The sequence below is a fragment of the Schistocerca gregaria genome, chromosome 6 (assembly GCF_023897955.1).
Source record: "Schistocerca gregaria isolate iqSchGreg1 chromosome 6, iqSchGreg1.2, whole genome shotgun sequence".
NCBI classification, from domain to species: domain Eukaryota; kingdom Metazoa; phylum Arthropoda; class Insecta; order Orthoptera; family Acrididae; genus Schistocerca; species Schistocerca gregaria.
This window is the reverse complement of record NC_064925.1, coordinates 270365445-270386998: the sequence shown is the minus strand read 5'-3', so window position 1 is coordinate 270386998 and position 21554 is coordinate 270365445. Positions and strand designations below refer to the sequence as shown.

The 21554-nt window shown below is 41.1% G+C and overlaps 1 protein-coding gene across 1 annotated transcript in view; it reads right to left on the bottom strand.

Moving 5' to 3' along the window:
- The window catches only part of LOC126278832 (odorant receptor Or2-like), a 61615-nt gene extending 40652 nt beyond the window's left edge, over nt 1-20963 (bottom strand). The window contains exons 1-2 of the mRNA XM_049979108.1: nt 20637-20963; nt 4129-4577 (exon numbers count right to left, since the gene is read on the bottom strand). Of these exons, the coding sequence (XP_049835065.1) occupies nt 4129-4577; nt 20637-20963 (776 nt within the window). The remainder of the gene's footprint in view (nt 1-4128; nt 4578-20636) is intronic.
- Nucleotides 20964-21554: the final 591 nt, after the last annotated feature.

Sequence of the window (21554 nt, the reverse complement as noted above, 5' to 3'; positions counted from 1 at the left end):
TGGTTCATGGTGTGGGTTTCTGTGGTCATGTCCTAGTTCATGAACCACGGGCAACGTATGAGTGGCCAAGTAAGTGGTCCTGACAGTCAGGATACCAGTTACTTTGGAATAAGGCTTTGCATCTCGGACATATTCTGACTCGTGGTCACCTTTGTGCTCATACGGCAAAGACTACCAAATCCACCGGTTAGAACCTCAACCGTTAGGGGTAAAACCCAATGGGACTCGGGGTAAATAAGGCTAGCAACCTGCTTTCCTGGTACTTCAAATATAATGCTGGCAACAATCAGAGCACAATGCCTTGGACCTCTGGAGGTGACGGAGTCCCACCTGCAGCTGACAAATCAGGGACTCCTAAGATACGACTTGGCAAACAAATGGTAATGAGATGGGGAGCTATTAATATCAGTAGGGGCTACTCTGGGAAGAAGGTAGAGCTGGCAGACGCTGCAAGTAAGATGGGGCTGGACATTTTAGTTGTGAGTGACATTCGGGTAAGGGGTGAGAAAAAAGAGGAACTGAGAGAATACATGGTCTACCTGTCAGGGGCAAAGCAGGAATAGCACAATGGGGTGTAGGGCCTTACATCAGGAAAGAAATGGAGCCCAGCGTAGTTGTAACAAGGTATGTAAACGAACGACTGATGTGGATAGATCTGACAGAGTCTAGGAAGAAAGTTGGGATTGTGTCAGTATATTCGCATTGTGAAGGGACAGATCAAGATGAGATGGATAGTTTTTATGAGGCTCTCAGTGATGTAGTTGTTAGAGTAAAGGACAAGGACAGTGTTCTGCTCATGGGTGATTTTAACGCCAGGATTGGAAATCGAACAGAAGGATATGAAAAGGTTAAGGGTAAATTGGGAGAGGATATGGAGGCCAACAGGAACGGAAAACAACTCTTGGAATTCTGTGCCAGTATGGGCTTACTAATCACAAACTCCTTTTTTAAACATAAGAACATTCACCAGTATAGTTGGGAAGGCAGGGGAAACAGATCTGTCGTTGACTATATAATAATAGATAAGGATATCAGGAAGGCTGTGAAGGACATAAGTGTATTCAGGGGATTCCTTGATGATACTGATCATTATTTAATCTGCAGTGAAATCGGGTTTCTGAGGATGAAAGTGCAGGAGGTCAGGTCCATATGTAGGGGGATAAGCGTGGAGAAACTTCAGGGTAAGGAAATCAGACACAAGTACATAACAGCGATCTCAAAAAGGTACCAGTTAGTTGAATGTAGTCAATTGCAGTCATTGGAAAAGGAATGGACAAGGTACAGGGACACAGTACTATATGAGGCTAAGGAATATCTTGGAACAGTAGTGTGTAAAAATAGGATGAAGCAAAGAGCTTGGTGGAATGACACAGTCAAGGCAGCCTGTAAAAAGAAAAAGAAGGTGTATCAAAAATGGCTACATACTAGAACTCAGGTAGGCAGAGAAAGTTATGTTGAAGAAAGAAACAAAGCCAAACAGATAATTGCAGCATCCAAGAAGAAATCTTGGGAAGACTTTGGAAACAGGTTGGAGCCTATGGGTCAAGCTGCTGGAAAACCATTCTGGGCTGTAATTAGCAGCCTTCGAAAGGGAGGTAAGAAGGAAATGTCAAGTATTTTGGACAGGTCAGGAAAACTGATGGTGAATCCTGTGGATGCCTTGGGCAGATGGAGGGAATATTTTGAAGAGTTGCTTAATGTAGGTGAAAATACGGTCAGTAATGTTTCAGATTTCGAGCTAGAATGGGATAGGAATGATGATGGAAGTAGCATCACATTTGAGGAAGTGGAGAGAATGGTCAATAGATTGCAGTGCATTAAAGAAGCTGGGCTGGATGAAATTAAGTCGGAACTCATCAAATACAGTGTAATGTCAGGTCTTAAATGGCTGCACAGGGTAATTGAAATGGCCTGGGAGTCAGGACAGGTTCCATCAGATTGGACAAAAGCAGTAATCACACCAATCGTTAAACATGGAAACAGAAAAGATTGTAACAACTACAGAGGTATCTCTCTAATCAGCGTTGTGGGTAAAATCTTCTCAGGTATTGTTAAAAGGAAAGTGCGAGTATTAGTTGAGGACCAATTGGATGAAATTCAGTGTGGGTTTAGGCCTCTTAGAGGTTGTCAGGACCAGATCTTTATCTTACGGCAAATAATGGAGAAGTGTTATGAGTGGAACAGGGAATTGTATCTATGCTTTATAGATCTAGAAAAGGCATATGACCGGGTTCCTAGGAGGACGTTATTGTCTGTTCTACGAGATTATGGAATAGGAGGCAAACTTTAGCAAAGCAATTAAAGGGCTTTACATGGTTAGTCAGGCAGCAGTTAGAGTTGACGGTAAATTGAGTTCATGGTTCAGAGTAGTTTCAGGGGTAAGACAGGGCTGCAACCTGTCTCCACTGTTGTTCATATTATTTATGGATCATATGTTGAAAGCAATAGACTGTCTGAGTGAGATTAAGATGGCAACATAGTGAAGGAACTGGAAGCGAGGTGTAGCAAAGCTTATCCAGTGAGCGCTCAGCTACGATCTACTCTCTTCTGCAAGAAGGAAGTCAATACCAACACTAAGTTATCTCTGCACCGTTCAATCTTTCGACCAACTTTGTCGTATGGGAGCGAAAGCTGGGTGGATTCGGGTTACCTTATCAATAAAGTTGAGGTTACGGATATGAAAGTAGCTAGGATGATTGCAGGTACTAGTAGATGGTAACAATGGCGGGAGGGTGTCCACAATGAGGAAATCAAAGACAAACTGGGAATGAACTCTATAGATGTAGCAGTCAGGGCGAACAGGCTTAGATGGTGTGGTCGTGTTACACGCATGGGGGAAGCAAGGTTACCCAAGAGACTCATGGGTACAGCAGTAGAGGGTAGGAGGTGTCGGGGCAGACCAAGGAGAAGGTACCTGGATTCGGTTAAGAATGATTTTGAAGTAATAGGTTTCACATCAGAAGAGGCACCAATATTAGCACCGAATAGGGGATCATGGAGGAATTTTATAAGGGTGCTATGCTCCAGACTGAACGCTGAAAGGCATAATCAGTCTTAAATAATGTAGATGAAGATGATGATGATGTAAGCGACTGTAAAACAAATAGCACTTACATGAATAACATATCGTCAAAGATGTACAGTGATTTAAAAGCTGAGTTGCTCAAGACACACATTAAAATATAAGACAGTGTTCTTCAAAAAGTCAAGCATTAAAACATAAGTAGCACCGATGTAGTGTGAGGAGACTGACTGTGTGGCAACTAGCCACGCTGCCAAGTAAACGTAGTGTAGGGCGCGCCACAAGCGGCCCACTAGTAACGTGGGCTAAACAGTTTTGTATATTACACATTTTCTGAGGTAAATCATAAGTATAGCCAATTTAGCGTTACACAAAAATTAACTTTACATATTATTGAGTAACATTTATAAGTGAGCTTCAAACGGAATAAAATAGTACAAAGTTAGCTACGTTTTACGTAGCACATGTAGAACCAGAGTTAAATACCATTAGAAATACATACGTAATGAAGAACATCAGTTCATTATATGACACAAAATTTGAAAAGAAAGCTTGCATAACTAAGGCACAGAGGTCATCTGGTGTGTTAGTAATGAGCGTACCTTAATAGAGGTAAAATAATGTTTCTGAAAAGGAGGAGAGAACCTGGATTATAAGTATCACTGGTTTAAAAGCATTAAAGAAATTTCTATTTTTCAACTGCACTTGTTCATTCACCATGTCATCTTTATTTGGTGTGTGCCTGAAAATTTCAAGTTCTTCCAAGATATTAAGTTTTCTCCCTTTCTTTTCTCTATGCAAAATTGTCATTTCGTTTAATTCTTTGGGGTTACGCCTTGTTATGAAAAGATGTTCTGCAAATGTTGAATTGTGCACATTAGTGGCTATTTTGCCTACAAGATGTTCTTGGTATGTTACTTTGAAAGCTCTTCCTGCCTGTATTTGTGTATACGGTTACTGCAAACGTCAGCCATGTTCAAAGTTGAATTACCTGATAGATATCTGATAGATATGTCACCCCTTCACTTATATATATAAGACTAACTAGAGTGCATCTCATGTCTTACACAAGCACTGACATTGTGGCTAGAAGCTAATAGTCTTACTTGATAATAGCTTGATGGTGAAGGATGCACTGTTTCAGTCGGCAGTAAAGGTCACGTCGGGCAGGTTTTTTCCCAGATTGTCCAGGCTCCTCAGGCATGTCTTTGTTGAGACTGACAATTTTCTTGTTAAGCTGTGTGAGTTGTATACATAGCTGCGTGATGACGCTGATGTTGAAAGAGTTGATCGCTATGGTCATGATCACGGTGTGAACAGTCACAATCATGCAGTAGAGCCAAGCGACGGTGTGACTGGCAGGCTTCGTCGCGTCGAAGGGCAGAGCCAGAACGTAGGGCAGGCCGTCGGGACTAGAGGGTAAGCTGAGAAAATACGCGCAGTTGGACAGGCCGAAGCACATGTAGGTCAGCGATATTCGACGCACCGTGCGGCACCGCCTCCGCATCACAGGAACGTCCTCCCATGTCACGAAGTCGGCGAAGTCCTGGCTCACCTGCAGGCAGACAGATGTACCGCGTTCTGTACCAAGCAAAAGCGTCAACAGCTGACGCTGTTGTGGTACATTATAACGCTTCTGAGCTATGATAGGTGAGATTAAAGGAATTTCACTGCAGACAACAATGAAAAGCGCTCAAGTGTTTCATCAGACAGGCTAAAACGATGAATACAGTCTGGTAGTGTAGAGCTTAATATAACTAGCGGCTATTTAGCTTTGCCCTCCAACGTTGATTCTCTTCAGATAACATCAAGACTCATGTGGGTGATAGGCATTGTGTAAAAGACTCAAGATTGTCTTCAGACAGGCTAAAACAATGAATTATACCAGGATGGTGTACAGCTCATCTTTCCCATGGGCTAATAATTTCCCTTACAACGTGGTTTGGCGACTGCAGGTCGTAGCCATTGTCTAAAGGAGAGAGTGGAGTCTGTTAAGTTGGGACTTGTAGTATGGACGTGAGGCGTTTTGTAGCACAAAAATATTGAAGTAGATATAACGAGGTGGGAGAACAATCGCTGATAACTGACTTACGAATAATGAAAGAATTATAATTTCAACAGTGTAGTGGAAAAGCAAAAAATCGTAGTGGCCAAGTAATATTCACAGTCGGTCATGGTACACGCAATAATAATGACTTTAATCGTGGTCGTACTGCGTAGGGCAAATGGCCATAAGTACAATAAAAAACTAATAAGATAAACGTGTATTACAGCTGTTACTAATTACACAGTCCGATTTCGACAAAGTAATAAAATTTCCTAGTAGGGAGCTAACAACCGCTCAGAATAAAATTGAAACTATATTCTAATTTCTGAAAGCAGTATCATGGCATAATGTTGCTGCTCAACGTTTTGCACCTCCCTTTTGTCAGGGTTAATGTGTTAGTGATAGACAACAAATATACAAAATCTTTTATGATCAATCGTTGTCAATGGTCCATAAGTTCAATCGAATTCTTGTTGGTACAGCTAAATAAATATACTGATCTCTTGAATGATGGTACTCGAAGGCAACTGTATTACACACAGAAGGAAGCAAAGATGAAACTGAATCAATTATTAAATTACTAAAAAGATAAATCCCTTATAAGTGTGATGTAATTTCAAGAACAAAGGATTATAAAAATCAGTGCGCCAAATATTATTTCTGTACTCAGTGACCTGATCAGTGTGACAGATTTAAATCCTTGATAATGAAACCGCTTGGAATATGTGCGAAGGAAATTATATAAGTAGTTATGAACAATTTCTATGCTGCCAGATTTTTTAAATGTTTTTCAGGTGCGTAGTGGCTCATCTCAGAACATACGCCGGCCGTTGTGGCCGAGTGTTTCTAGGCGCTTCAGTCTGGAACCACGCAGCCGCTATGCTCGCAGGTTCGAATCCTGCATCGGGTATGGATGTGTGTGATGTCCTTAGGTTAGGTTTAAGTATTTCTAAGTTCTAGGGGACTGATGACCTCAGATGTTAAGTAACATAGTGCTCAGAGCCATTTGAACAATTTGAACCAATCAGAACACGTATTTTGGTGTCAGACACGCAGTTTGGTCCCAGAATATGTGTTTCCAGAGAAAATGGAATATATATCGTTCTATATATGAGACATTAAACGATAGGTTGAAGAGAGTAGGTATTTTACTTGATTGTGTGTACCACACAATACAATTGCTGAAGGGAGAGGAAACGTTCAATAATCATCCACTTCATATATGAAAAGTAGAAAACACAAAGTTCTCATCACATGTCAAGAAACAGTGAAGGGATTTCATTGTGACCAGAGTCACGTAAAGTGATGATGTAGGTGAAAACCTCAGTTCTGCTTTCTGGTTCCCTTGCTTTGCCACTAAATAAGACAGACCGCTCAAAAATACGTTCTCTGTTATTGTTTTATTTATTTACTCGTTCGGCATCACAGAGGCATAATTTACAATATTCTTATCACTATATACTAAAAAAGAAACAATATAATTCAACACTATATTAGATATGTTTTTGAGCCAGTCTATGGCTGAGTTACTGAGTCTATGTATGTCCATGAGTTCACCACCATAGCCATACACTTTGCACACGAGTAGATGGTCCATTGTCAGTATTTCACCGCACTCACATACAGCGCTGTCTGCCAGGCCCCACTTGTTCATCAGGTATTTACATCTCCCAACACTCGTTATGACCCGGTTTAGAGCTGTCCACACTCTTCTTGGTAGGTTGAAGCCATCAATCGTCTTGTTCGGATCGTGTACTAAATTTTTGTTCTGAAATTCACTTGCCGACCATAGTTCGTTCCAGGCCAGTCTCGGCTAAAAGGCTTGTAGTTCCTCACCAATTTTCCGAAAAGGTGATCTGGATTTAAGCCTGTTTCTCGGTGTCAGATCTTGGTGGATAGGGAGGTCCGGGTTGTCTATAATTTTCCTGTAGGTTTTTAGGGCTAGCTGTGATCGCCTGATTTCTGGAGGCTCTATGTTCGCTAGTACAGGGAGCCATGCACAGGGGGTGGCCCTGAGTGTTCCCGAGATTATTCGCATAGTCTCCCTCAGCTGGACATCCACTTTAGATACGTGTGCACTTCTCCTCCAGACTGGTGAACAGTATTCAGCTACACTGTAGACAAGGGCTAGTGCTGAAGTTCTCAAAGTGCTCGCTCCACATCCCCATGTTGTTCCAGCCAGTTTCGAAAGGAATAGCATTGCGGGATTTTAGTTTTTGCTTTGTGTCTTCGAGGTGTGAGCTGTACGTTAGGGTCCGATCTAGTTTCACTCCCAAATATTTAGACTTATCCTCATGTCTTATGTTTTGGCCATTCGAAAAGATCTCTAATTTTCTGTGTGTCTCTCTGTTGTTGAGGTGCATTATGGTGCTGGTTGTTTTGGTGGGGTTGGGAAGTAGGTGCCACTTGGAGTAATAGGTGTTCAGGACTTCAAGGTCTGCATTCAGTGTTTCGTCGAGATCGTTGTAGTTTTTACTCTGATATGCGATGGCCAGGTCATCTGCATATCCAAATCTGCGTGATTTACTTTCTGGCAAGTCAGCTATATATATAGATTGAAGAGAGCGGGTGCTAGTGCCGAACCCTGTGGCAGACCATTATTCAGAACCATGCTCTTACTGTTCGTACCATAGAGTGAGACCTTGATTTTCCTGTTCGTTAGTATGTTCTTGATTAGTTTGTAAGTCTGCTTGCAATTTATGGTTCTAGTTAGCTTAAGCAGTAACCCTTCAATCCATACTGTGTCATAGGCTGATGTGAGGTCTATGAGGACCAGGCCAGTTTTCATCTTGTTCTGGAAGCCTTTCTCAATATAGGTTGTGAGGGACAGCACTTGATCGCAGCAGTTTCTACCTGCTCGGAAACCCGCTTGGTATGTTGGGAGGTTGGCTTCGATGTATGGAGTTAATCTAGTCAGCAATATTCTCTCGAATAATTTATACGAGGTACATAGCACGGATAATGGTCTGTAATTCCTAGGGTTATCTCCAGTCTTTCCGGGTTTCAGCACTGCGATGACTTTTGCTTCTTTCCATTCCTTAGGCACAACCTCCGTGCTTATGCATTCCGTACAAAGTGTGGCCAGCCACCTTCTTCCTAAAGTTCCCAATTCCTTTAAGAATTCTGGTAGGATGTTGTCAGGTCCGGCTGCTTTTCCTGTCTTCATTAGCTTCAAGGCCTGGGATATCTCTTCTGTCTCCACTTCTTTTACAATGCCCATGTTGGTTCGGTTATTAAGCAAGAAACTGCTTAGCTCTTGGGAAATTTCTCTCCTTTCGGCTGTTTTTAGCTGGATTTTGGATGTCTGTTTCAGGACAGCTGCAATCTCAGATACGCTGGTTCCAAGAGTCGGCCTGTTAGGCGCTGTGGCACCGCCTAATTTCCTCGGCAGGCCTCAGCTCTTCCTGCTGGAGTGGGTAAAATCTAGATTTTCCATCGCCTCCTTCCACCTTCTCCTGCGTTCCTCATTCATGGCATTGATCAGTTGGTCTGCAGTCTCCTCGTCCCCAGTCTTCTCATATTCCTCCAGTAGTGTTTCACACTCTTTCGTCCAGCAAGGGGTGTATTCATTTCTCGATCCTCGTGGAATTGCATTTAGGGCCGCTTTTTGTACTAAGTTTACGAATATTTTGTAGTTCTCAGGTTTTGGTGGTATCCGTTTTATCGTTTTCTCAACGTAGGATCGGTATTTATTCCAGTCAGCTTTCCTCAGGTTCCACCGGGGGATTGGGGGGGCTTTTTATGACTGGGATTGATAGTCCGATCTCCACTATTACTGGATTGTGCTGGCTCCGGGGGAACGCCTCGAGGACCCTTCTTATAGCTCGCACAGGTGTATCTGTTGCTCCACGTGTGACGAAGGTCAGGTCAGGTGTTGACGTTGTGCCCCACGCCTTTGAGTTGAAGGTCACTGTGTCCTTGGGGTCGAAAAGGAGGTGTAGGTCCCGGTTGTCTGCCCAGTCACTTAGTCCAATCCCTTCAGCTGTGGATCGCGGGTATCCCCATCTGGTGTGCTGAGAGTTAAAATCGCCAGCGTAAACTGCTGGGTGGTTAGCCTCGGGTAGGATACCTGTGGGCCATTTCTGTGATGGAGGTTTGTAGAGATTATACAGTGTCATCTCTCCCAGTTTTATGCGTATCGCATGCTCTGCTGGTACCACTTTGGTGTCCAACTTCCTTCGGAGTTCGTTCTTCACTAGGGTGGCTATGCCATGTTTCTCGTGTCCAGTGTAGCTCACAGCTGTAAATCCTGGTATTTTGAGTCGATTGATGGTTTCATCTGTGAGGTGGGTCTCTTGTAGGTGTACGACACTTACTCGTTCTCTCGTTAAGATCTTTTCGAGGATTTCTCCATTGGTCCTCGTGTAGCCTTCTGTGTTGAACTGGCATACGTTCAGCTTCTTCACGATAAGACTCTGCTCTGTTTTTTTGCTCTGTTATTGTGAAAGACGTAGAACGTAACATAAAGACAGCAACATTATTACTTGTCACTGAGGACGAAAACATGAATATTGGCTACAAAACGCAATACATACGGTTTTCGAAATTGAACTCATTCTAAGAACAGAACAGTATTGTCCCAGGTGGTCAAACGGTCAGTGAAGTCGACAATTTCAATCTCCTAGGTCTGAGGATAGATGAAAAACGTGCTTGGATAAATCACGTTCAAGGTCTTGTACAGAAAATGTATGTTGCCATTTTCATTATAAGAATGATCTCCATAGTGGCACAGAAACACAAAGGTTTTGTCACTTTCCTTACTGTCACTGTATAATATAGTGTGATGGTTTTGTTTTTGGGGACATCTGTGCACTGAATAAAATTACGGGCTGTGGGAAAGATCTGAGGCGTCAGTTCAAGAATTTCGTGTACTCCGTTATACCGGTATCTCCGAATTCGAACTCCGCCATCCTAGATGTATTTTATAACTGAATTTGCCCCTTACAACCAGAAGAAACAACAACATTGATTCCGTAAACGCTGCAGGGAAAAATTATGTTCAATTGAACAACACTTTATGAAGCATCATACAGAAAGGTGTGCACTATTCAATAGGTTTCATTTTCGTTAGGGTTCTAGTAGCGCTGAAAGGATTGTATAACCCAAGTTTGTACTTTACAAGTCGAAATATTTCCTAGCGGCAGACTTTTCCATTCTGCACATGAATTCCTCGTAGTAATGTGTTGCTTATTCGTACAATCTGTGACTTTTATTTCGTGTTGTGTTATAAATTTTATAATCAGCATTCTATAAACTATTTACTGATTCGCTCTTTGATCAGGTAGGTTTGGCTCGTATGTTACTGGGGAACCTGATAAATAAATAAATATATACAGTATGACTTTGGCTCTGAGAAAAATTACGCATTGAAGGAAGGGATGTCTACAGTTATCGTTTGTAATAGTGACTTTGACCCCGTTAGAGACGAAAGAATGTATCTTTTGTGTGTGTGTGTGTGTGTGTGTGTGTGTGTGTGTGTGTGTGTGTGTGTGTTTGCGCTCGTTTATATGCATCGGCATCGTTATAGGAATGCCTGGAGCGAGTTGTGGTGGAATTTGCTACAGTCTGGATGAAGGAGCCATAATATGAGAAATGATTTAAGGAAACCAAGAATGCTTTAAATATGGATTGTTTGACGTAGGCTTGTGTCACAGTCCTTCAATCCTGATGCCTTACGCTTAACGGGGATGTACCTCGTTCACTTGGAACACACACCTGTGGCTGCTGATGTCTATTATAATTTTAGAAAGCATTTTGTTATTTGGTGCGGTGTGCTGACCCCATGCCTCTCCTATCCGCATCCTCTTCTGAGGATGACACGGAGGTTGGATGGCCCAGGTAGTCCACTCTTGGCCTGACGGCGGAGTGCTTTTTTTTCAGGTTTTTATTCATACCAACCAGTTTCGTGCCTTTCCTCAGACCATCGTCAGGTCTTGTCCCGCCATGAAGGATTACCCTTTTTAGAGATTTCCACTTGTTCTCAAATGGCCTATTCTTGTAGGTCTTGTCAAATTATCTACAGCCTCTTCTTGACGAATCTCTACAACCCACTTTCCATCAACAAATCTGAAACCTGTATCTGATCCTGTGTTCGCGTTACAATCCAATTCCTGAATTGGGAATCTCTGTCTTACTATGGTATCTGAAATATTATCGGGTCTCCATACCTAGTACAAGAATGGTTTCCAAATTGCCAGCTCGGTTTTTTGAATAAGTAGCCCCTGTTAGGGGTACTATTAGATGTATCTTCCTCAGCCTTAATGTGTGGAAAATAAAAATACGTTATTACAGTTTTAACTGTGACAAAGGTATGTAAGAAGCTGTTATGTATATTTATGATGTTATTTTTGTATTCTTGAAGCTGCTGTAACTTTTGTAGTTTTTTTCACAATCAGGTAACTTGGAAATGTACAATGAAATAAATTGCTTATTTCAAAAATAAAAGTAGCTTGCTCTGAGCAGTGACTTGCCTGAAATCTTGGATTTCTGAATTTCCAGTCACATTTAGCTATTGCTCCACCGTGAGTGCAGAACCGACTAGCGGCTGTAGCTTGCACTATGAATCAAAGTCTCTGTATCTGTACTACTCATTTCCTTCATTATTTAGTGGTTTCAAAAGTGCACTACGGAGGGACACCTAAATAACGAGAAACACCCTCTGTGTGCTTCACTTTGGCACTGAACATGATGGCAGGTAACGTACTCCAAGAACTGGCCTAACACCTATGTTCCATCGGAATGTCACAGGCTATAGACGATTTATCATCACTCGTTTTCAGTCATCCACCGTCCAATGGCGCTGCTGTTTACACACTCTCAAGCGCAACTTAGCTTTGGCTACGGAATTGTGTGGCTTAAGAGGAACTTCTTGAAAGTTGTACCAAACTTTCAATTTTTTTTAGTTCCGTACGGTACTCAACATTATTAAGCGGTATGTGGATACCTTTCACCAGATAATGTGCCGTATTTATGCGAATCTAATGCGCACTTTTTTTTACCAGTGTTCAATATGGAGGTGCATATAAGGTTCGACGGCGCATCACATTCGAGTACAAACTTGAATCCGTGGTTCACCAGCCACCTCATTGAAAATTAGATATGGACCCTTACGTCGCAATGCATCGCTGCAATTCTCAACTTCGTCACATTACTGTTGGTCTATTATTCCACTGTGTGTTCGTATTAGGTAGTCACGGAATAGAAGGCAAGCAGAGGATAACTTTGTATAATGCTACTTTCAAGCATTAAGTAATTCTCTATGCAGAAAAATCTGGTAACAGGAGAGCAGGACGAGAGTTCAATGTAGCTGGGAGTAACGTTCGCTCTTGGAGGAGAGAGAAATCGGTGTTTTTTGCAACGATGGTTACCGGAAATCATCCTGACGTTGAAGTAAAGTTTTTGGGATTCGTCCGTGAAAGGGGGAAGAATGGGCAGCAGGTGACTAGTGTCACCATTAGAAGCAAAGCAAAAGAGGTAGCCGCAGTTTTTATGTACCGGGGAAAGAGTTTAAGGCTAGCCGTGGATGGATTGACCGCATTTGAAGCGGGTCGGCTGTCTCTACGACGCCGTGTGACATAATGGCTTTCACAAAATTTCCTGAAAAAACTTCAAAACTTTCAGCGGTATATCATCAGGTTTTGGAAGCAGAAGATTTTTTCGATGGCCACGTAGGCAAACCTAGTGAGTCGCCAGTTTGGTTGAAACCAAACTGGAGACTCATTAGCATTGACACATAATTAGACGATTTTTGAAAAAAGACAAAAAAAGTTATCGTCAAAACATCGGTGTGTGAAAACCAGCAGATAGCTTTAAAGCTAGCAAGCACGGCAAACAGGTGCACTGTTACACCCTTTTGTAATCTGCTAGCGGAAACTAGGCCCCTAAAAATGAAAAGATGTCGCCCGATGAGGTCTTTGTTCAAAATAAAGAGATGGGATGGATGAATGAAACTTTTAATGCTTGATTGGCTCCGTAACGTAAAGGGAACTGTGTCCTGATGCGCATTCCAAGTTAACAAACAATGCTTTGTTTTGAGACATTTGATCGTCATCTCACCAAGGATGAATAAAGGAAAATCACCATATAATTGTTCCTACAGGAATAACTTCTGTGTTACAAACCCTAGGCGTCAGTGTAAATACGAGTAAACGTTTCGTCGGTTTCGTTCAGCAACAGCACAAAAACTGGTTTTCCGAGCCAAACCATGAACTGACTCGCACAGGAAAAAAATATTGCACACTTGATTTCAGCTGTCTGGAAAAGCATCGAAGCATCAATGATAGTAAAATCATTTAAGAGCTACTGTATTTCAGATTCCATCGACGTTTGTGAAGGTGACGTGCTCTGGAACGAGAGTGTGACGGGGTAAGAGGAAACGAATGTTTCTGATGTAGACTCCTCTGAGGATATTAATGAATAAAGAATAATGACGAGTGACGCCTATGATTTATGGTATATTTCCTTGCATGTCATGTAGGCGCACTGGGCTTACAGCTACACGCTCTCCGTTAGTTACACCCATCTAATTCGTTTTCCAACATATTTGGTAGTAAATCACATTTCTTCTTACAACTTTCTCCCTACTTTTTGCATATCTAAATGATCCATTCACTCCTTGTCCAACATTTCCTGGACATTGCAAACATTGCTAAAATCCAGTTATAGCCATTTCCCAAAATTTCGAAGACATAAGTTACCTAGGTACGTATTACGATGGGCAACTCTTACTTGAATCCCACTGTTGGATGATGAAGTAAATGGAATCTCCACTTTCCTTGTACTAGTAAATAAATTATTATGTCACCACGACTCCCACATTTGCAAGTACATACACAATATAATATGTAGGCTAACGTGGTTGCACACCACCACACCATAAAACGCGAATCTTATAAGTGAGTAAAGCTACCAGTTCCACTAGGGGCTTATATCCTTTCACCATTGTCCTCACATATAAATTCCTCATCTGTCGTAACTTACATCTCCGCCGCTCCTAAATTGTTAGATACCTCGGAATGATAGATTGAGATGCACTTCCCAAACTCCCTAGCATTTGTCATTCATGTACTTTGACCGAGAATCTTTTTTGTAGCATCCATACCTTCACCACTAATCACCTATTCTCCCTTCCAAACTTCAGCCCACTGTAACTTCGTAACCAAAGAATTTGTCACGAGATATATCTGTGCTAACAGCTACGTATCGGACACCTTTTCTTTATGCCATCATTCCAATGCGTACCGTCGTTTCTACGTCGTTCCACCTCTTCCCCTCCCAGTACTGCGAACGTCGGACAATTCTTAATGCTATGATTAATACAGACACCTTTTCGTTTCAGAATGTTTAACACAATTCACTGACAATGATGCATCTTATGTTATAAAGGAGTTATAAAATAGAGTGTGCTTACAGGGAATCTTACCGTAAAGCCATTGCCAACATATCACTCCCTCTATCTTCTGGTCTTCTTCTACACACTTCCCTCTCTGACCTCCAGTTCATTAGCAAATAATTGAGAGTTAATGAGTGCTGGGTTTAATTGTGATAAAACAGTGTCATGTAACTATTTACCAGGTTACGATTATAGGTATTTAACACTGATTGCTTTTTATTAAATTTATATAGTATTTCTGTCCTCTTACAGTATTATTTTGTAAAACACCACATTCACTTGAAAGTAATGCAAGTTTTGTCGGTCTAGATCACACATTGCAATTCAGAGTATTTATTCTGATCTAAACAGAGCATAACAAAAAACTATCTACTCCCAATTTGTCTTAAATACATGAAATACACATAATATAGCATGATTGAAAGTAAAAATATCATAAAATACTTATTTACAAAAAGTAAGATATCATGAACAGTGTATATACATCTCATTCCACCACAACTGCTGCCGCTGTGACTAAGCGGTTCTAGGAGCTTCTGTCCGGAACAGCGCTGCTACTACGGGCGAAGGTTCGAATCCTGCCTCGAGCATGGATGTGTCTGATGTCCTTAAGTTAGTTAGGTTTAAGTGGTTCTACGTGTAAGGGACTTCTGACCTCAGATGTTAAGTCGCATAGTATTTAGAGTCACCTGAACCATCTACAGCATTTTTGAATGAAAGACGTTGAAAGGCTATCACAGTTACATGAATGAGGTAATCCTGTAAAATTATATGTGTGACAGAAGAACAGAATGGTAGAAAGCTAAAGAAAGACGATGAAGAGAATTAAATCTGAATAAATAAAAAAAAATTGTAAGAAACAGGGTAATTTAAATTAGCAAGCCAAAATACTTGTTCGATACGTAAATCAACATACAGCAGAAAGCGCAAGACTTTAAAAGGATAAAAATATTAAAAAACAAAATTCAAAGAACAGTGGGAAACAGAATGTAAACATTGCAGCATGCAGCCATTACGGATCTTTTTGCTCAGGACGCTGTTCCGTGAGAGAATGTTTCACTCAATTGCTGCTGTGGCGTGCTTGAGTGCTAACGGGCCAGCAGGAAACAGTGTCGTTGTTTTTTCCCTTCATGCAAGACATTAGGTGGACTAGTTGTTCTTAACCCTCTATCGTAACTCACCACGCGTCAATCAATAACGGACAACGTAAAAGTCAGCGCTTTGTAAACATTGAAGTACCAACATTGACAATCTCGAGCTATTAGTTTTAAATCTGATTTAGATAACAGTTTTTATTACCAAAATTTCAATTTCCGGTCGCACATCGAGTAATTACCTCATAGATGCAATATGTAACACTTCAGTATTTTTATTCATGTTTGTCGTAAAATCTTTATTTTCAACAGTATGGGTATCGAAGATCGCTTTATTTAAACTGCGTTCCAAACTGACTCTCTATCTAACCTTCATAATAATTATCTCAATATTTGAAGTTAACTTTACATTGAATAAGTTAAGCAACTTATCACATATGTGACCTACCTGTAACGAAGACGTAATCTCAAGGTACTGTTCGTTTGGAAAGCTATTTCTTCTTTTAACGTTTTGAAACACCTATCGATTTTTGGCTGTTATTCCATTATACGCCTGAACTCCGTAGTTGCATTTAGGTTTTATCGCTAGCTTCGTCGTACAGGTAGGCAGTATTGCTTACTTAAATCTTTTCTTCTACCATTGACAATACAAGTTTCATTACTTTAAGCTACTGCGATTTATTGCAATAATGCAGTTCTTTATGTTCTTCACTTTCTTGCAACGTATAATATTAAAAATATGAACCATTGTGTTAGAAATGCCTTTTCTTCTTTTGTAGTGGATTTTCTTAGAGTTTCATTTAAAGTTACTTATATCCGATGATGGCTGTGTCGGTTGAAAGCAGTTATCATATAAAAGAATTGTAGGATCTCGAGTTCAAACATAATAATTTGAGCTATTTTCACACTAGAGGAACAGCCAGAACAACAACTCCATTTTCCTAGTCGTGGAATCAATTTTATGACACAACATGGTGTATTCAGTAGAGTTGGAGAGAAATATCAGAGGAAAGAAGAAATCTATAACCTTGTTAATACCATAATATTCCAGAGAGGTCTGCAAAGGTATTGGTGTCGGGAGAAGCCTGGTTTTCCTACTACTTCAAAAGGAAAGCTAAAGAAATATAGGAGTCTACTTTGTCTTTCTAAATCAAACAATAGAAAATCCAGTACGGAATAATGACAAAAAAGGTTAAATTGCTAGTCACCAAATTTGTTACATGATGAGTAGCTATCTAACCGTTTCATAATGTTGGCTTCCTAAATGATAAATGCACGAGCAATACCCTACAGATGAACCAGTGGTACGATTCATGGTGTTATTAAAATGAGGTATTTCTCTGGATTAGAAGTATGTTGTGATGTTTTCTAGAAGGCTACACATTCATTAAAAGCCAGGAAGCGTGCTCCGATTATTCCCAAGATAAACCATATGACTGCAGAAAAGGAAAAGGATATAATGAAATTACTTTGTTTCTCTACTATACCCAAGGATGCAGAACGTTTATACAGTGGCATGCAAGTGGTGAGGAATATGAAGATCATGAGATCTCACGAAAGATGAAAGAGGCTGAAGAGTCTCATGAAGTTGTGTAGAAGAGAGAAAAGAAATATTATTTTAAAACTTTAATGTGAAAAACAAGCATTTAATCTTCAGCTGTCACTGTTCTAGTTCAGGCACAAATTGAGTTTTGAAAACTAAAACAGTTCATCTACACCCTCCATTTGGTAGACTATCAAATGTTTTATGTATATACAAATACTTTCTTAAATCATATTCAGAATTGTAGGAAATGTATTAGTTGTAAGAAATTTTCCCCTCTAAATTTATTTGTTAATTAAATAAATGTGTTTCGTGTAAGATTTAATTTTTTTTGCATAAGACGAGTTTTGTACAAATGGTCCTCAGCTTAGAACGTATGGAGAGTTATGGGCAAATCCAGCCAACAGACTTCTGATTTTGACGGGGTAACAAGTCACTTGGACAGAATTTGGTACAGTATCACTCCAGATGACATTCAGCCAACCTATAATATAAATGCCAAGCTGAATAATTGTTTCCACAAGGGGCACAGATAGACTGACGTGTTATTTACTTGCTCAATTTGTGAAGGTCTTTCTCTTGAGTAAATGATCCAACTTTTCTGCAATTCCCATCATTTATTTATCTGTACATGTAAATCACTTTACCAAATTCCTACCCCGTATAATTCTTTGGTGGTGCTTCACCTTTGACTATATTTCTCTGGTTCTCCTGGTCTCCTTAGGTACACTTGAGGCCATTTTCCTTCACTATTCCAGTATTGTGCTATTGGGCTTCGTTCTCGTTCCCTATCAGCACTTACAGGCAGTGGAACCTGCTGGGCTATAGTGACACCTCGCTTTCCCTGACACAGCATCAGATACAGTATCTAAGGTACAAGAGTCCGCTTTTACTCTAATTACGTCATAGACAACTTAACTTATCGGAGGCAGTCCTTGTTATATCTTCATGTATGGGACATTTCTATAGGACAATGCATGGTGTGTTTATAAGCCACACTAGCAACTGGCCGTTGTCCTCGAACCATTTCAGTTAAGGCGTGTACAACAAGGCCCACTTTGGAAAGGTAGTGGACCATTATCCTACCCAGTTGAAGATGCATATGGGTGGCGCCCCCCACCCTGTCCTCCCCCCGCCCCCCCTCGCAGTTCCACCCGCACTGCCCTCGCCAGTCAGCCCGAACGGTATTGGTTCGTTTCTTTCGTCAGTCGACTCGACTTAATTGAGTTATAGAGTGGTCGTACTTTCCTATGTAGCACGCGCTTCAGCGCCAACGTATTTTACATATTTCTGTCTGGAAGATAGATAGCTAACACATACGTACTAGAACAGTCACTGCCATTCTAGTGATCCCGATACGTTATGAAAGAGGATCGGCTTAATGTCTTAGTTCTGTTTACCACTCACCCAGATGTTGATTGTCCTATTGAAGATGTAATTAACAAATTTGCCAGGAACAATAGGCACATAGAATTCATCAAAAATACTTGTTGACGGTATGTCTTCGAATTATCTCCTGACTTATTTTAAAGAGTTTAATTAAAGTGTCTTAAAGTTTGCATGTGACTTGATTATTTTTTATTACGGTAAACGTAAATGTAGTTCATGATATCTTTAGTGCCCTCTCCTTGAGGTTTTTCAATATTCCCAACTGGTCCTATCTTATTATCTGCCACAAAATGGGTTGTCTGAAAACGTTCGTTTATATCAGGAAGTGTGTCTGAGGAATTCCATCTCTGCATCCATTTCCCAAACATTACATTAAACATTAATTTACGGATCTGTTGCCTCTTCCACAAGAATTTCGTGTATTTCTTGTTTTTCTTCTTCTTCAACCAATAGACTCTAGTCTTCTGCATTATTTGTAGGTCAACGAGACGTATGTCCAGTAACACAGTTAGAATGTCTGTAGATGTTGTGATGTAGCCTCCACAGTATGGCAGCAGAATTCTCTGCTGTTCTTTTCTCACTGCAGTGGCAGGTCAGGACGGTAGGAACCAGTGCGGCCAAACACTGGCAGAGCAGTCGACAGATGGAGTTAATACAGACTCTTCATACGTTCTGAATACAATGAGAGGCAGACGAAGCCTCATTTTCTCCATATTAACAAAAAATGGTTCAAATGGCTCTGAGCGCTATGGGACTTAACTTCTGAGGTCATCAGTCCCATAGAACTTACAACTACTCAAACCTAACTAACCTAAGGACATCACACATATCCATGCCCGGGATAGGATTCGAACCTGCGACCGACTGAAGCGCCTAGAACCGCTCGGCCACTCCGGCCGGCTATATTAACACTTTTTTCACTATACAACTTTTATTCCTTGCTAAAATGCTATGTTTGCAGTTAACGTACAGTATTCGTCCAGGTGCACACATAAATACTTCTTGACGGTATGTCTTCGGATTATCTCCTGACTTATTTTAATCGATGGAAGACTAATAAGTCTTTCTTCAGGTAATATATTTGTCGATTTTTGTGGTGATATCTTGATTCTCAGCTGCGACCACCACTCATGCTTGATTCCCGAGGAATTTTTCCACAACTGATTTCCAGCGATTTTCAGCTGACAGCATGCACCAAAAGCAATAACATCTCAGCAGATGCTCCGATTCTTGACGATTCCTGCGTGTTTTGTTATTCAAAAGTGGTCCCAGAATAAGGGAACACAAACGGAGCCCACAGGTCATCATTTCGAATTATGTTTGGTAACTGTTCATGTCGAATTTGAAAGCATCACGTATCAGTCAATGCAGTAATCCAGTAGACAGTAGGGTTGAATTTTTGGGCAGCCCTGTTCTCTTAGGGATACCATAAGCTGTCAAACTCTCTAAACATGCATATTATTATTCGAAGCACATAAGTCGTGTGCGCATCACATATTAAGTTTCTGACTGGGTTAATTTCAAGCTAAATGCAATCTGGCTTCCTGAACCCATTCTGAGCATTATTTCATCCTGTTAGAATCCTGTGGCTTTCTAACCTATTGGTTTACACCTTTTCCAAAACTTCAATCAGTACATTTATTAGGTAAATAGGCCGGTATGATTTTGAGAGTACGGAATGTATATCTTCTCCCTTTTTATAATTATTACTCTTGCCGTTCTCCACCATTTATTTTGGGAAACAGCCCTGATTCATTTGCTTTTATTAAACTTGTGTGGAATTTACTATATACTATCCATTATAAAGCTAACATGACATGTGGGATTCAGTCATAATGGAATAGACTGTATAACAACAAGTTTTTAAAGATCATAAGATGGCAGTCTTAACTGTTGAATCCGGCCATCAGGAATTAATCGCGTTGAATGCGATCTCGGCTAGTGAAATTCCTGAGAATAAACGAAACGTTTGTATTAATGTGAGCGCGTTACTTATTTATCCCATAGTCAATGATAAAATAGAATCGTGGAAACCTAGATAACTATCCCATATTTCAATATAGAGGAGAAGGATTTCCAAGCAATGTAGCCAGACAGTTCGATGACATAACTTTACAAGAATTGCAGCGTAGAGTAGTTCCGATACCAACCTGGAGGGCGAGCTTATGGAAGTCACTTTCGTGAAGAGTGATGTGCGCCATACGGAAGACCCACATAGCGATGGTGTCTGCGATGCCGAGTATCAGAATGAAGAGGTCCAAGTCTTCAGTGCCCTGGTGGTACAGTACGAGGAGTTCGGAGAAAACGAAAGATGTGGTGATGGAGGCTATGATGAGGGTGCGCAGGCGAAAGAGGATGGGCGATGCCTCGGCGACTCTCGGATGTCGCAGGACCGCCCCCCAGTGTAGAGGGCGCAGCAAGTGCTCCAGGCTGCTGGCCGCCACAGCTGCCGCCGCAGCCGAAGAAGCTGGTGCCATGCCGACCACAGCGTGGTACCACCTGCACACGTCAGACAAGTTGTGGGCGTTCACCGAAAGGCAGAAGTAATGCTGTAGGACATCTCAAAGTAATGGGGTTAAGGTTTTCCATGTGGCTTATGAAGGCTAATACAAACTTTATATGGTTTTGTTGTCGTTTTGTTCTTCACTTAGAAGACTGGCTTGATGCAATTCTCCACGCTAATCTATCGTGTGGATATCCTACTTCTCCATAGTGTTCGCAGTCGACATCCACTCGAATCTGCATACTTGATCTCCAAATCCCGCCATACTCTCCTGCACTTCCCTACATTACTAATGTGACTAATGTTTGGTGTCTTAAGAGGTGTCATGTCTGCTGATCCCTTCTTTCGATTCAGCTGTGCCATAAATTTCATTTCTCTCCAATTGGATTGAAAACCCTCTTCATTACTTATCCCATCTTCCCGCATAATCTAAAGCCCTTTTCAGTAGCACCACGTTTTGAAAGATTCTGTTCTCTTTTCTGAACACTCCCTTGCTTCCGTAGCAGCTGTCTAACATGTTTGTCGAACTACGGCGGTTCTCTCTCTTTCCTGACAACTTTGCTCG